The sequence below is a fragment of the Esox lucius genome, chromosome 21 (genome assembly GCF_011004845.1).
Source record: "Esox lucius isolate fEsoLuc1 chromosome 21, fEsoLuc1.pri, whole genome shotgun sequence".
In the NCBI taxonomy this organism is placed as follows: domain Eukaryota; kingdom Metazoa; phylum Chordata; class Actinopteri; order Esociformes; family Esocidae; genus Esox; species Esox lucius.
In genome coordinates this window covers 20,005,580-20,021,174 of record NC_047589.1, presented here as the reverse complement: position 1 = coordinate 20,021,174, position 15,595 = coordinate 20,005,580, and the positions used below count along the sequence as shown (strand labels likewise).

The following is a 15,595-nucleotide window of genomic DNA, read 5'->3' as shown; positions in this document are numbered from 1 at the left end:
TATATATATTAGTACCTACACATATTAAAGGGAAACGCACGTTGTTTTGTGAAAACAGGAACTGGAAATGCATTATGCAATTTTCTATAGCATGTTTTTTAGGTGAACCCAGGTAGTCAACATTTATTTTACTACTTACTAAATTGGCAAATCCTGCAGTTTACTATGTAAAAGAGATAACATTGGCACAGCAGATTTCAAAATGTAAAAATAAATACAAAAGTCTAAAGAAAAAAAAATCCTTTTACAAATTATTATTACAAACATATTTTTTCCTTAATTTAACCTGAAACTACAAAAATACAGTATATGAAACCACTCAATATAAGTCTTAGTATAGTCAAATTTTCAGGAAATTAGGACAAAAATATTCTCATATGTCTGTCTGAAGAAGAGGCGTCCAATTTGCAGGTGTCAGTTGGAAATGGTTTGAGTGGGTGCATATTTTTATTCCTGTTGATTGTGTTGCTGTAAGACCAGATCAAAAGCCTGCACCAGTATATTGTCCTCTGCTAAAAAGCCCACCATATTGGATTCCCTTTAGGGCTTCTAGCCAATGCCAGCCTCCCTTCTTCGGGCCCCGTAATCTTAAAAGTTGGGTCCTTTGCTGTAAGGATCATTTCTGAGGTTGTAGGCCTGGTAGCAAGAAGATATGTCACAAACTCCTGGTAGACCTGACGACCCTCGTTTCCCTGGCATTCCAGGGCTTCCTGGCTTTCCTGGCATCCCATGAGGGCCCGGACGCCCGATGCCGTCGGATCCGCGAGGTCCCTGAACTCCTGCCCATCATTAACCATAAATATGGTACAGGGTTATACATCCAAAGAACAAGTGGTGTGTTTTTACTATTTCTGACTAAGCAGGTGTTAGAGTCGCATGCTAGTTAGTGTGGGTGTAGCACACTTGCTAGTTTTGTCATAGTACGCTAGGTAGTGTTTTATACACCACACCTATTTAAAGGCACCAGTCTCATAACCAGTGCACCTGATTCTAATAAAGATTTGTTCACTACGGTGACAACTGAGGTTAAAAAAAAAATACTACAGCAATGTTAGGGTTGAAGAGGCCTGGAATATCCTTGAAGAAAGTGCAGAAATTTCACAAAAAAACAGCTTAAAGGCACGTGTCAACTATGAATCCATTGATGCTTGATGTATGACTAATGAACAGATAGAATACGCCATTGTGCTAACTCACCTGACTGTCCAGGAGGGCCTGGTGAACCAGGGCGTCCCTCTCCTTTAGCGCCTTTGAGTCCTCTCGCTCCAGTGTCGCCTGTGGATGGCACAATTATAATTCACTGCACTGAATATGTCATTAGCATGGCTTCAACTCACCTGCTAACATTCAGTGGATATGAAAAGTCTGCACACCTGTGTTAAAATGCCAGGTTCTTGTGATGTAAAAGAATGAGACAAAGATAAATCATGTCAGAACTTTTTCCACCTTTAATATGACCTATAACGTGAACAATTCAATTGAAAAACAAACTGAAATCTTTGAGGGGGAAAAATAACACAATAACCTGTGTGCACACCCTTAAACTAATACCTTGTTGAAGCACCTTTTGATTTCTTTACAGCACTCAGTCTTTTTGGTAGGAGTCTATTAGCATGGCACAACTTGACGTGCCAATATTTGCCCACAAAAGCGCTCCAAATCCGTCAGATTGCGAGGACATCTCCTGTGCACAGCCCTCTTCAGATCACCCCACAGATTTTCAATTGGATTCAGGTCTGGGCTCTGTCTGGGCCATTCCAAAACGTTAATGGTGAAGCCATGCTTTTGTGGATTTGGATGTGTACTTTGGGTCATTGTCGTGCTGAAAGGTGAACTTCATTTTTAGCTTTGTAATGGACATCTGTGCCAAAATTGCCTGGTATTTGGAACTGTTCATAATTCCTTCCACCCTGACTAAGGCCCCGGTTCCAGCTGAAGGAAAACAGCCCAAAAGCATGTTGCTGCCACCACCATTCTTCACTGTGGGTATGTTGTTCTTTGAGTGATGTGCAGTGTTGTTTTTGCGCCAAACATACCTTCTTGGAATTATGGCCAAAAAGTACAACCTTGGTTTCATCAGACCATAACACATTTTCCCACATGCTTTTGGGAGATCTACCCCATAGCCCATTCATATGAAGAATACGGGAGATTGTTGTCACATGTAGCACACAGCCAGTACTTGCCAGCAGTTCCTTTAATGTTGCTGTAGGCTTCTTGGAAGCCTCCCTGACCAGTTTCATTCTAGCCTTTAATACATTTTTGAGGGAAGTCCAGTTCTTGGTAATGTCTCTGTTGTGCCATATTTTCTCCACTTGATGATGACTGTCTTCACTGTGTTCCATGGTATATCTAATGCTTTGAAAATTATTTTGTACCCGTTTCCTGACTGATATCTTTCAACAGATTACTCTGATGCTTTGGAAGCTCTCTGCAGACCATGGCTTTTGCTCTGAGATGCAACTAGAAAATGTCAGGAAAATCATACTAGAACAGCTGAACTTTATTTGGGATTAATCAAAGTGCATTTTAAATGATGGCAGGTGTGAAATGACTTCTATTTAATACGAGTTTGAATGTGATTGGGTCATTCTGAACACAGCCACATCCCCATTTATTAGAGGGTGTGCACACTTATGACACCAAGTAAGGTTTTTATTTTTCATTTTTCCCCATCAAAGATTTCAGTTTGTTTTTCAATTGAATTGTTGAGTTCTAACATGATTTATCTTTGTCTCATTATTTTACATCACAAGAACCTGACATTTTAGGGGTGTGTAGACTTTTTATATCCACTGCAACTGCCACTTCGGGTTTATTATACTATGATCCATAGGTGCTATTGGATGAAAACATCCAAAATAGATATTACCATATTTTCAGATTAGCGACACTACAAATTATGAAAAATCAGAAGCATTCTTTTTTTTTATGTACTTGGCATGATATAACAAGATTTCCTGCTGACAATGCCAGCGCCCACCCTTGGGTTATGCATCGACCCATGAAACTCCCAGCCACATTTCAACCTTTAGCACAATCAAGGATCAAACCTAGACTGTGTTGGACAGCTTGGCACTTCAAAAGAATGTCTTAATGCAAAGAACCTGCAATCCTACCAGTGTTACCTTTGACACCCTGAGGTCCCTGCATGCCAGGCGGTCCTGGGTATCCAGGTGAGCCGGTCCTACCCGGGTAGCCCTGGGTTCCTGTGGAACCTTTGAGTCCTGGTGCTCCAGGCTGTCCTGGGGGTCCCTTCACTGTCTCGCATGGCTCACACCTGCTGGGAGGGGCTAGCGTTTGCAGCAGCTGAGGGAGCTGGTCTGGGAAGGACACATTGATTAGTGAAATAGATCATCTAATCAATAAATTATGTTACTGTCATTACTCATGGCTTGCACTTCTTCAGGACACCTGGGTAAAATCAGACATCTTACTGTGGGAATATATTTCTAGCACTGTATTCATTTAGCAGACAGACGGCGAGCTACTGACTGTAACGTAAATTACGTAAGGATGTAGTCTATGTTAACGGTTACATTTTCTGTTCTAACCAAGACATATTTACACTGATATGAATTCTGTGGCATAGTCAGATTCAAAATTACATTTAAATGTGCGTGTGTGAGTTTGTGTGTGTGTGCTGTTTAATCCCTACAGTCTTAAGCTGCTGAGTAAACAATGAGCTGTGCGCTTTTCAGCTTACTTCAATTCACACTTTAGTTATTGACACTGCAGAGCTACAGCTGGCTGGGTAGTGACAGGTACTTACTCCGCAACACATCGCTACAGAGCTTCATCAAGTAGTCGTCGGAGGGAAGCTTCCCCTGCAGAACATAGATAAGACCACAAGGGGTTAAAATATTTGGCAGGGTTTGGGCCAGCAGACAGGATGCTTCCCGAAAAAGGTCAGGATTTAGAATAAACTCACAGGCTTTCCAGGGTAGCCCGGAGTTCCCGGTTGCCCAGGCAACCCGTCATTGCCTGGAGATCCCCGTGGGCCCGCGGCCCCCGCTTCACCCCTGTCCCCCTTCTTCCCGTCAGACCCTTTGACACCACTGTCCCCCACTAAACCTTTCTGAGGACCAGCAGGAAAAATAACATAGTTTAAGTCAGTATAGGGCCTTTGCGTACATAGCTTGTAGTATTTCAAGTCAAATGCCTATTATGTAACTGGCTTATTAATTAAAATAAATTGTGCGTAACAAAATCCCATAATCGTTAGATATCATAATGTTAGTATGCAAACACATATCTTTTAAAAAATTGTTGTGGAAGAATATATGTAAGAGCATTATTACAGGGCATTATGGCATGGATTCCAGAACAGGTCTACTGTTATTTGTATTTGTCTACGCCCGTTGGGTATTATGTCAGAGGCTTCATGGTAGAGCATGTTCAGTAGTGTTCCTGGTGGCTTGAGAGGATGTGCGCTCTGGTGTAGGCAGAGTGGATTATATCTAATGCAGCAGCCTAATTCTACAAACCTCTCCTTTGGCTCCCATGGGCCCAGCTTCACCCTGACAGAGGAGGGAAAGAGCCTGTTAAAAAAGTTCTACTACAATATCAAAGACAACATTTGTTTCTTTTAGAAGCTCTGCATTAACTTTGTTCTAATGAATATGTCTTCCTTGTTTTTATTTTATCCTGAGGTTAAAAAATATTTATTTTTTTTACTCTCAGCATACTTTAGGCCAGTAGAGTGGCCACAGGGAAAGTTATTACTACAGATCATTCCCCCTCCCTATTGTGTTATGTGTTAGTGACAGACTACTGTGTCTAAAGTTGGTCCTGGCATCCTTTTAATTGTTTTGCTCTCCTAAAAATAAATGACATCCACTGCCACCCTGTGGCCTTGTCATGTAACGGCACTCACTGGCATTCCAGGGTTTCCAGGGGCTCCATCGGTGCCTCGTTCACCCTGTGGGGGGGAGTGATATGAGGCATCAGGAGTAGGTACTATATAGGAGAGCACTCGCTGTTAAAAGGTCATCATTAGCATTCACGGCCAAGGAGGGACACAAGGGCCTCATCGACCTTTAAAAAGCACATCACCTGAGTTCCCTTTACGCCGCAATGCTGTCTGCCTCTATCACGGCCTCCCCGCTGTGATCGTACGGCAGTACGTAGCATAAAATCAAAGCACAGAGCCAAAGGCGCTCTGCTCTATAGTCACAGCACAGGGCCCTTAACGTCTGAGTGCCGTGTGAAAAAAAGCTTTGTTCCTCCCATAGGAAAGTGAGTCGTGACTAAGACGTGACTCAAGACTGATTCTTTTCTTGTTGATGTCCTGGAGAGATATGATGAACATGTACAGTGGAATTCTCTATGTAGAATGTATATGTTGGAGTGCAGGAGAGGGTCCCAAGCAGCATAAAGTATTCTAGGTCCAACACAGGGTTCTATGTATGACCTAGATTGTTTGGATGAAATACCTTTCGTTTTAATGCAATCACCAAGTCAGCTGAAGAAAAATCTATCAACCAGCTAATTCAATGCAGCTATGACAAAAATGTATGACAATGAAAAGAACGGAGCAACTCCCTGTATATGGGAGAGATGAGACAAAGATGACTATACCTGACTGCCTCTGGGACCCGTCTCTCCAAATTCTCCCTGAAAAAATAAAGGAATGTTTACCATACTGCTGTGATAACCAAGGATCAGGTGCCTGCATACCGTATGAAGGACAAGCTCTTAGTGAGCGTGAAAGACAACACGCAAGAGGAATAAAATATGCATTATGCAGAAACACATCAACATTTACTGCAAAACATGCAAATGAACAAGCTCCCTGACACCGAGCGCCATAAATCATTCATAATCATCTCTTTAGAGGAACACGCTGCCTCATTAGGCCAAAAGGCCCCCCTACAGGTAATAACACAGTTTTGTTATCTGAAATGTTGGTCTCTATCTCCGTTCATAGTTCCATCTCCTATCTCATCAACATACAGCATGTGGCAACCCTCATGGAGTCCCCTGAAAAAGTGAAACATCCAGTGTCAAGAGACACAGTCTGAAACATGAAGAAACAGTCTGAAATATGTCAGACATATGGCCTTCAACCTAAGTTGAAAATATATGTCTGCAACGTTATGTTACCAGATTGAAGAGGGTCCCCTCCTCAGACCATATCGTTGAATTGAGACAGACTTTCAATTGGATATTACCCACAGCATATCTCCTTATATGCTTTTCAAAGCCCATTGGATGAGAAAGCCAAATACGGCTCCTTCTCTCCATTGGTTTTGAGATGCTGATGTCCTTACCTTGTGACCTTTGAACCCTGGTAGTCCATTGGTGCCCGGTAACCCAGGGAAACCTGTCTCTCCTGGTGTGCCCTGAAGAACAAAAGGGGGTATGATAAAAATCTGGGCTAAGTTAAATTACAAAGCTCAATTTACCCTACACCAATCCTAAATGTAACCATTGACAATAAAAATATAAAATATTTTAAATGTATAATTGTTCCAAGAATATAATAGAAATGTGTTTCTTCTGAATCCAAACACTACCAAGACAACAACACGAATAGTATCAAAGGTCAGGGTCAATGATGTACAGATCCTTTAGAACAGCTGTTATTGTTGTAATCTGAAGGCTACCTGCCCCCCCATTACATTTCATAGTTTTAGTAATTATTTCATCATCATCATGCGTTCTTAAGTTATTTTCATTTGAGCCCCTCTCTTCCCATCCCCTTAAACAACCAAAAGAAAAACAAAACAGTTGTGTTATTCTTTAATGCCAGCAACACAGAGCATCAATGTGGGACAACAACAGACTAATGTAACTTGTGAGCAATTGTTTAAAATGGAAAGAGGAAATGGATCGGAGTTACACAGAGGTTGGTTAACAAGCGTGGGACTATGACACAGAGTCCATGAAGATGTGAAATGATCCCAAAGTGTGTGTGTGTGTTCGTCTGTCTGTGTGTGTTCACAGTTTAATCGATCATTGAGTGTGTCCCCAGAGCATTTCTCACCTTTTGGCCTGGCAGTCCAGGAGAGCCATCTGTACCTCGATCCCCAGAGCTTCCCTGAGTACAGACACATGAGTGAGCATTATAAACACTGACACACTTTGACTCATAGAAACATTCGACCACATTCACACGCACACACAGACACACAGACACGCACAGACGCATGCTCACTAACTAGCACACATACTGGCAATCATCATGCACACAACAGACTACACCATAATTGTCAACAAACTTGTGCTGACGATGCCTCTGATGCTAAACCAAAGACTATTCCAAAATTCAAGACAATAGTCCAATTACTGAACAACGAAAGACTAGAATTACTTTTTCACCCGAAGTGCACTTTGGCTAAGAATTATAACATTGGGAGAGATAATTATAGTATTATCAGTAGGACATTTGGAGAGCAGAGAAAAGCCCACACAGTGGGGATAAAAAGCTGTAGCATTAGCATAATCGCTAATTAAAATGATGGACAAACCTTTGGGCCATCACGTCCACTGGCTCCTGGGTCTCCCTGAGGGCCTTGAATCCCCTGAACATTGAAAAACACAGACAGTTGGCCCAAAGGCAATGTGATAGGATGCGTGACAGCTTAGTCACCGACCGCTGATGGGGAATGAGATGGCACGGACTCCATTCTGATTCATTTTAGAAAAAGGGGATTTGCAGTCAGGCTTTAACCTTACAGCCACCTAAAAAAAGAGTGTTCCTCTTTGTTTATGTTAGGATGAATAAGTAATTAAACACTGCTACTGGTTTATGTGAGCACACGTGAATATGTGCATGGTTGAATAATGTGAAAATGTAGATACAATGTTTTTACATTGTTTTAACACTTTAGGGTAGAAATAAGGGTAGATATTAAATGTACACTTTTAGGATAGAAATTACATTTATATTGAAAGTAGATAGACTCTGTCAAGGTTATTAGCTATGCAGCTTCAAAGAACCAGAAGAGGGCACTGGAACAACCCACAATGCACTGCATTACACAGTCTACTAGATCAGTACACATTTCACTAGAACATAACACACTGCACTGGAACACTACAGGAGGCGCTGGGATATTACACGGCCCACGGAAACCTTTCACATTGCACTGGACCATCACACAATGCACTACAACATGCCCTGGAAAATCAGTCAATCAACTGAAACAACACACAATCCAATGGAATATCTCATGATTCACTGGAACAACACAAGATGCACTGGACCATCACACAATGCACTACAACATGCCCTGGAAAATCAGTCAATCCACTGAAACAACACACAATCCAATTGAACATCTTATGATTCACTGGAACAACACAAGATGCACTGGAACATTACACAATCTACTAAAACAGCACACATTTCACTAGAACATAACACAACACACTCGAATACTACAGGAGGTGCTGGGATATTACACGGCCCACGGTAACCTTACACATTCCACTGGACCATCTTACAAAGCACTGGAACATCAAAGGATGCACTGGAACATGATACGATTCACTGGAACACTACATGATGCACTGAAATATTACACAACCCACTGGAACATCACAAATACACTGGAACATTACACAAAGCAGTGGAACACTACACAATGGTTGGAACATCACACAATCTACTGGAACATTACACAATCCACTGGAACACTACACGATGCACTGGAACACTACACGATGCACTGGAACATCTCACAATGCACAGGGTCATTACACTGGAAAATCAAGTCCATCCACTGAAACTACACACAATCCAATGGAACATCTCATGATTCACTGGAACAACACAAGATGCACTGGAACACCACATAATGCACAGTTTGATGGCTCTACTATAAAAGGTCCTAACTAACACACACCATGAGGCTGCCCAATCACCTCACCCTTATCACACTCCCTTTATGAAACACAGAACCTAATGCATAATGGAAAATTCATTAAGAGAGAATGACATTCCAGAGACAATTAAATAGTCCTACTGGCGTGATGTGTTTTTCAATTCCTCCAGCCAAGGAAATGACTGCAATTAAAATAAAGTAACACATGGCTTGATACATCGTTAGTATGTGAGCAATCAATTATATGATTTAAAAAGCGTTGTTAATCATTGTGGAGATGTTGACACTCACCTGTGGACCTTTAGAACCTGCTGAACCCTTCTGCCCGACTTCTCCTCTCTCTCCCTGCAGGAAACCAAGACATGAATGCCCTCCTTCCCACTGAACGCTTCGGCAAGGCTTCGGCAAGGCAGCCTTCCCACTGAATGCTACCAAAATCCTGCTTCAACTGACTGTTCTTCGGGTGACTTTTCTTACACAGAGATGTTAAATAATCTCAGTTTTTCTGTTTGTCTGGGTTATTTTGATGCAGTTTTATTTTAACAAGCTCTTTCACTGGTCACTGTCCTGACAGACATACAGTATCACATTATTTGATTTGATTTATTTAATTCACAGTTACAGTTACAAGTTACAACACATAAATCTTATCATCCCCAATTCATCAGCTGTGGTTGAAATGTCCAATTCAGCCTTTACTTGCTTTTTAAATGTACTTACATACAAAAAGGAACTTGTTACCTGAGGTCCGGTTGGCCCCGCCTCTCCAGGAAGTCCTCGGATCCCCTGGAGATGAAACACACAGCCAGTTGGCTTACACTGCAGTGTCTCAGTGAGTGACAAGAAAAGTGGGTGCATTTGGGCTCCCGTCAACCACAGAGACCCATTTATTTCACTAGTAGTCATTCATAATTTCCTCTGGTTATAGTGCCGCCATGAAGCAATCTCTACAATGGCACTGTGGAGGGCTTGAACGGAACACTCTGGAATGGCCAACCACTTGTTGTAGTGTGCATAGTGTACAGGCCACAAACACAACCCAGCCAGTCGCTCATTACAACGCGACCACGACGAGGAACCGGGGAGGGCATTGGGACATGTACGGAAAACAGATACAATCTTTGTTTTCCATGGGTTTAACGGACCCCACGCCACCGCTCCTCTTGTTTCCGCAGGAATTCTGATATGTTGTTTTCACCTCATTTATAGCCAGCAGGGCTCTCCGGCACTTTGCAAAGTAATACCAAGCAGACCCGAGCGACAAACAACCAATAGATAGTATCAGAGATGGTGATGTCATGACCTCCCCCCCTGCCACCCTGGCTGAGATGGAGATGTAATCAGCCTAACCACTGGGCTATTTGAGCTTGTGGTCGTCTACGTTTAATAACAGTCACCTGTTCAAATAGTCACATGGTGCCACAAAACGATTCTAATTCTGCCAAGAGAAATAAGTAACGGTCTTCTATTACCGGCAGCAAAAGCCACGGCGCAAAGGTGACGAGTGAAGTTGTTCCGTGAGTTACTGGAGGGTTGGAAAATGAAGGACAACAAACAGCCACAGTGATTTGTGTTTAGGCCATGTTTGCTGTCTGCTGTCTGAGGTGTGACATGTTATATCAATGACTTCATTCATTGGTTAGGTCTATTGTTTCTACACACCGGCAGGTAATGCATCTCCATTTACCAGGTTGGTTGGTCAAATTATACCATACGGAAATACATTAAAAAAGAAAACAGAGCTCTTAATGCATTCTAACCTAATCTAGAATCAAGCAGCTAAGAATAATAAGAGTTTGCACAAAGGAATAAGGTTTCATTGCAAATCCAAAACAGTCGGGGATTGCTGTTGTTTGAATTAATCAAAACATGGTTAAACATAAGCAATACCCTTCTAAAAGGAAACAAGGGTCTGTGTGGGATACTTCATTTTCCAAAACCACCTCAAGAAAACACACAACATACACCGCTGCCATGGCCAAAGGTTGTGTCGGTTTGTTTTGAAGCGGGTCCTGCATTATTCTGCAATCTCTCAGCACCTGCACACATCTGCACAAACACACATACAAAAGCATTGGGCATGAATGTGCCCTGCTTCCGCAGCACTTTTGAACAGTAAATAAAATCCTTGCGAAGGCTCTTAGACAAATACATCATCTGATAGGGCTGGCCCTCTCCTAGCTCCTAAAGTCTCCTGTCTGTCTCCATGGTAATTAACCTGCCAGAGCTGCACCACTTCTACCCTGAGTGGAAAGCCTCCAGATCATCAAGGGGTTGGCTTCACCTGCTGGAGGACACCCGCACTCTTAAGAAAACGTGGAGAGGTAAGGAGAGGACGGGAGAGAAGAGGCATGTGGGAGACGAGAGAAGAGAGGGAGAAGAGAGGAGAAAGACAAAAAAGATGGAGAAGAGACCGAGGAGAAAGAGGGTGAAGGAGGAAAAGGGAGACAAGTGGTAGAACAGGAGGTGCAGGGAGGAGGGGAGCGGAGGAAGCAAACAAAATAAGAGAAAATGAGGATAAACTGTAAAAGAGGGGAAGACAAAATACAGGGTATGACAGAAGAGAGGGTGTGACAGAAGAGAGGGTGTGACAGAAGAGAGGGTGTGACAGAAGAGAGGGTGTGACAGAAGAGAGGGTGTGACAGAAGAGAGGGTGTGACAGAAGAGAGGGTATGACAGAAGAGGGTATGACAGAAGAGAGGGTATGACAGAAGAGGGTATGACAGAAGAGAGGGTATGACAGAAGAGAGGGTATGACAGAAGAGAGGGTATGACAGAAGAGGGTATGACAGAAGAGAGGGTATGACAGAAGAGAGGGTATGACAGAAGAGAGGGTATGACAGAAGAGAGGGTATGACAGAAGAGAGGGTATGACAGTAGAGAGGGTATGACAGAAGAGAGGGTATGACAGAAGAGAGGGTATGACAGTAGAGGGTATGACAGAAGAGAGCGAAACAGGATGATCTCTTTGATATCACCCACTGCTGCATGCTGTTTGGCATTAATGACTCATTTGATCATGAGAAGCCCACACTGATGCCAGTGGAAAAGGCCATTCATTCTCTGCACAGTGTCACTTTGAATCCGAAGGGAGGATTGTTTAGCAGGCAGGCTCGGCTCAGAACCAGCAGTGGAAGACTTTTATGATGAGTGAAAAAATTGCTAGCATTTAATTTTTTCTATGCCTTGCATGGCATGCAAAAGGAAAGCTTGATTAGAAAGGTTTGCGAACCGCTGACTACTTTGTTTTTTTAGGCGTAAAGATTTAGGCGTAAAGATTTAGGCGTAAAGATTTAGGCGTAAAGATCGCCACTTATTTGCCCTTGACAGATTTAGGGCTAATTGCGGCCTTTGCCAATCTGGCATTATAGATCAACTTCACTGCATGTAATAGAGTCAGTCTTTTAAGCAAGCAGGCTAACACAAAATACACAATCTACTTTATAAACCGTGTGGGTGACATTGATGACTAAACCAGACTAATACTTCTGTACGGGTTTATTAAATGTAGACTTATTACCCGAATCACCAGATACATGTAGACCACAGCTACAGTGACATTTTAGAATAGCCTCAAACTAATTCTTCACCAGTAGCTAATAGTGAAAGTACATACAACCCTTTCAAATCAAATCTGAAAACGCATCAAATGTGTATTTGTTTAATCTATCTACATTTTTCAACCTATAAAGGAAATGTTTCAAGTTGATGAAAACAAATAAACCACAATTATCTATTTATTGTGTATGTCTTCTTACTCTTTGGTGGAAATGCCAGTGAGTGCCACAATGGCTCCAAATCCCTTTGACAGAGATATTACCAACCTGTTTTGGCAACAGATCTTACTTTTTATCTTAATTGCCAGTGCTGAGTTGTACATTTAATTGGGAATCAGCAATTCAAGATGTGTTACAGACTTTTTAAACCCGATTTAAGTTTGAAATGTTTGCGTTATTTTAACACATTGTTGTACTCAGGGACAGAATGGACATTTTCATTAGTCAGCTGGAGGATTAGAACCAGCTACTGTTCTTTTCTATAATGCTATGGCTACCTTGCCACCCCCAACTTGAACATGCAGGCACACTCAAAACCTTCTGGTGGGTTTTGGCATTGGAATTTTTCCTGCAGAAAAATAAAGTTATATCACAGGTTTAGGGAAAATTACATCTACCAAAATAATTTATTCTGTTTGCAACAAAACTGCAATAGTGCAAGACAAATACATAAACCTTTAGCTTGAACAAAAAATTGCAGGTACAATAAAGAGTGACACCTGTATTTTCACCTACTTGGGTGGCAAGTTATGGGTATGTTTGTCATCAATAATGATAGTTTTGTAAAAAAGAATTGCAAATATGACAGGAGCCAAGCCAAGGGGAAACGTTTGAAGAAAAGTTGCCTCCATCTTCAGAAAATCTAACCTTGGAGTTAATCTTTTTTCTTTTCAGCAAGACAAGTACACAAGGCAAAGACATCAGAATGGCTTTCTAAGAGGTGTTAAATGTTCCAGTGCTCTAGTCTCAGTCATGATTTAAAATGACCTTTAACATTGCTGTCTATTAATTATCCACAACAAAGTTCACTAAGCTGTGCAAAGTTCCATCCATCTTCTTCCGCTTATCCGGGGCCGGGTCGCGGGGGCAGCAGTCTAAGCAGGGATGCCCAGACTTCCCTCTCCCCAGACACTTCCTCTAGCTCTTCCGGGGGGACACCGAGGCGTTCCCAGGCCAGCCGGGAGACATAGTCCCTCCAGCGTGTCCTAGGTCTTCCCCGGGGTCTCTTCCCGGTGGGACGGGACCGGAACACCTTCCCAGGAAGGCGTTCCAGAAGCATCCGGAAAAGATGCCCAAGCCACCTCAGCTGACCCCTCTCGATGTGGAGGAGCAGCGGCTCTACTCTGAGCTCCTCCCGGGTGACCGAGCTTCTCACCCTATCTCTAAGGGATCGCCCGGCCACCCTGCGGAGAAAGCTCATTTCGGCCGCCTGTATCCGGGATCTTGTCCTTTCGGTCATGACCCAAAGCTCATGACCATAGGTGAGAGTAGGAACGTAGATTGACTGGTAAATCAAGAGCTTCGCCTTGCGGCTCAGCTCTTTCTTCACCACGACAGACTGATACATCGACTGCATTACTGCAGAAGCTGCACCGATCCGTCTGTCAATCTCCCGTTCCATCCTTCCCTCACTCGTGAACAAGACCCCTAGATATTTAAACTCCTCCACTTGAGGCAGGCACTCTCCACCAACCTGAAGTGGGCAAGCCACCCTTTTCCGACTGAGGACCATGGCCTCGGATTTGGAGGTACTGATTTTCATCCCCACCACTTCACACTCGGCTGCAAACCGTCCCAGTGCATGCTGAAGGTCCTGGTTAGAAGGGGCCAACACAACAACATCATCTGCAAAGAGCAGAGACGAAATTGTGTGGTCCCCAAACCTGACACCCTCCGGCCCCTGGCTGCGCCTAGAAATTCTGTCCTTAAAAATTACGAACAGAACCGGTGACAAAGGGCAGCCCTGCCGGAGTCCAACATGCACTGGGAACAAGTCTGACTTACTGCCGGCAATGCGGACCAAGCTCCTGCTTCGGTTGTACAGGGACCTGACAGCCCTTAGCAAAGGACCCAGGACCCCATATTCCCCAAGCACCCTCCACAAGATGCCGCGAGGGACACAGTCGAATGCTTTCACCAAATCCACAAAACACATGTGGATTGGTTGGGCAAACTCCCATGAACCCTCCAACACCCCGTAGAGGGTATAGAGCTGGTCCAGTGTTCCACGGCCCGGACGAAAACCACACTGTTCCTCCTGAATCCGAGGTTCTACTATCGGCCGTATTCTCCTCTCCAGAACCCTGGCATAGACTTTCCCGGGGAGGCTGAGAAGTGTGATCCCCCTATAGTTGGAACACACCCTCCGGTCCCCCTTCTTAAAAAGAGGGACCACCACCCCGGTCTGCCATCCCAGAGGCACTGTCCCCGACCGCCACGCGATGTTGCACAGGCGTGTCAACCAAGACAGCCCCACAACATCCAGAGACTTGAGGTACTCAGGGCGGATCTCATCCACCCCCGGTGCCTTGCCACCGAGGAGTTTCTTGACCACCTCTGTGACTTCAGCCCGGGTGATGGACGAGTCCACCTCTGAGCCCTCATCCTCTGCTTCCTCAATGGAAGACGTGTCAGCGGGATTGAGGAGATCCTCGAAGTACTCCTTCCACCGCCCGACGACATCCTCAGTTGAGGTCAACAGCTGCCCACCTCTACTGTAAACAGCGTTGGTAGGGCACTGTTTCCCTCTCCTGAGGCGCCGGATGGTTTGCCAGAATCTCTTCGAGGCCAGCCGATAGTCCTTCTCCATGGCCTCACCGAACTCCTCCCAGGCCCGAGTTTTTGCCTCCACAACCACCCGGGCTGCAGCCCGCTTGGCCTGTCGGTACCCGTCAGCTGCCTCAGGAGTCCCACAAGCCAACCAGGCCTGATAGGACTCCTTCTTCAGCTTGACGGCATCCCTTACTTCCGGTGTCCACCACCGGTTCGGGGATTGCCGCCTCGACAGGCACCGGAGACCTTACGGCCACAGCTCCGAGCGGCCGCTTCGACAATGGCGGTGGAGAACATGGTCCACTCGGACTCAATATCTCCAACCTCCCTCGGGATCCAGTCGAAACTCTGCCGGAGGTGGGAGTTAAAGATCTCTCTGACAGGAGACTCGGCCAGACGTTCCCAGCAGACCCTTACAGTACGCTTGGGCCTGCC

The 15,595-nt window shown here is 44.1% G+C and overlaps 1 protein-coding gene across 1 annotated transcript in view; it reads right to left on the bottom strand.

The window, feature by feature from the left end:
* Positions 1–291: 291 nt before the first annotated feature.
* Positions 292–15,595, bottom strand: part of si:dkey-225n22.4 (collagen alpha-1(XXI) chain) — a 44,207-nt gene continuing 28,903 nt past the window's right edge. The window contains exons 19-31 of the mRNA XM_034289275.1: positions 9,573–9,617; positions 9,123–9,176; positions 7,473–7,526; positions 6,989–7,042; positions 6,273–6,344; positions 5,581–5,616; positions 4,877–4,921; positions 4,488–4,520; positions 3,932–4,078; positions 3,773–3,827; positions 3,129–3,323; positions 1,198–1,275; positions 292–779 (exon numbers count right to left, since the gene is read on the bottom strand). Of these exons, the coding sequence (XP_034145166.1) occupies positions 589–779; positions 1,198–1,275; positions 3,129–3,323; positions 3,773–3,827; positions 3,932–4,078; positions 4,488–4,520; positions 4,877–4,921; positions 5,581–5,616; positions 6,273–6,344; positions 6,989–7,042; positions 7,473–7,526; positions 9,123–9,176; positions 9,573–9,617 (1,059 nt within the window). The 3' untranslated portion in view covers positions 292–588. The remainder of the gene's footprint in view (positions 780–1,197; positions 1,276–3,128; positions 3,324–3,772; positions 3,828–3,931; positions 4,079–4,487; positions 4,521–4,876; positions 4,922–5,580; positions 5,617–6,272; positions 6,345–6,988; positions 7,043–7,472; positions 7,527–9,122; positions 9,177–9,572; positions 9,618–15,595) is intronic.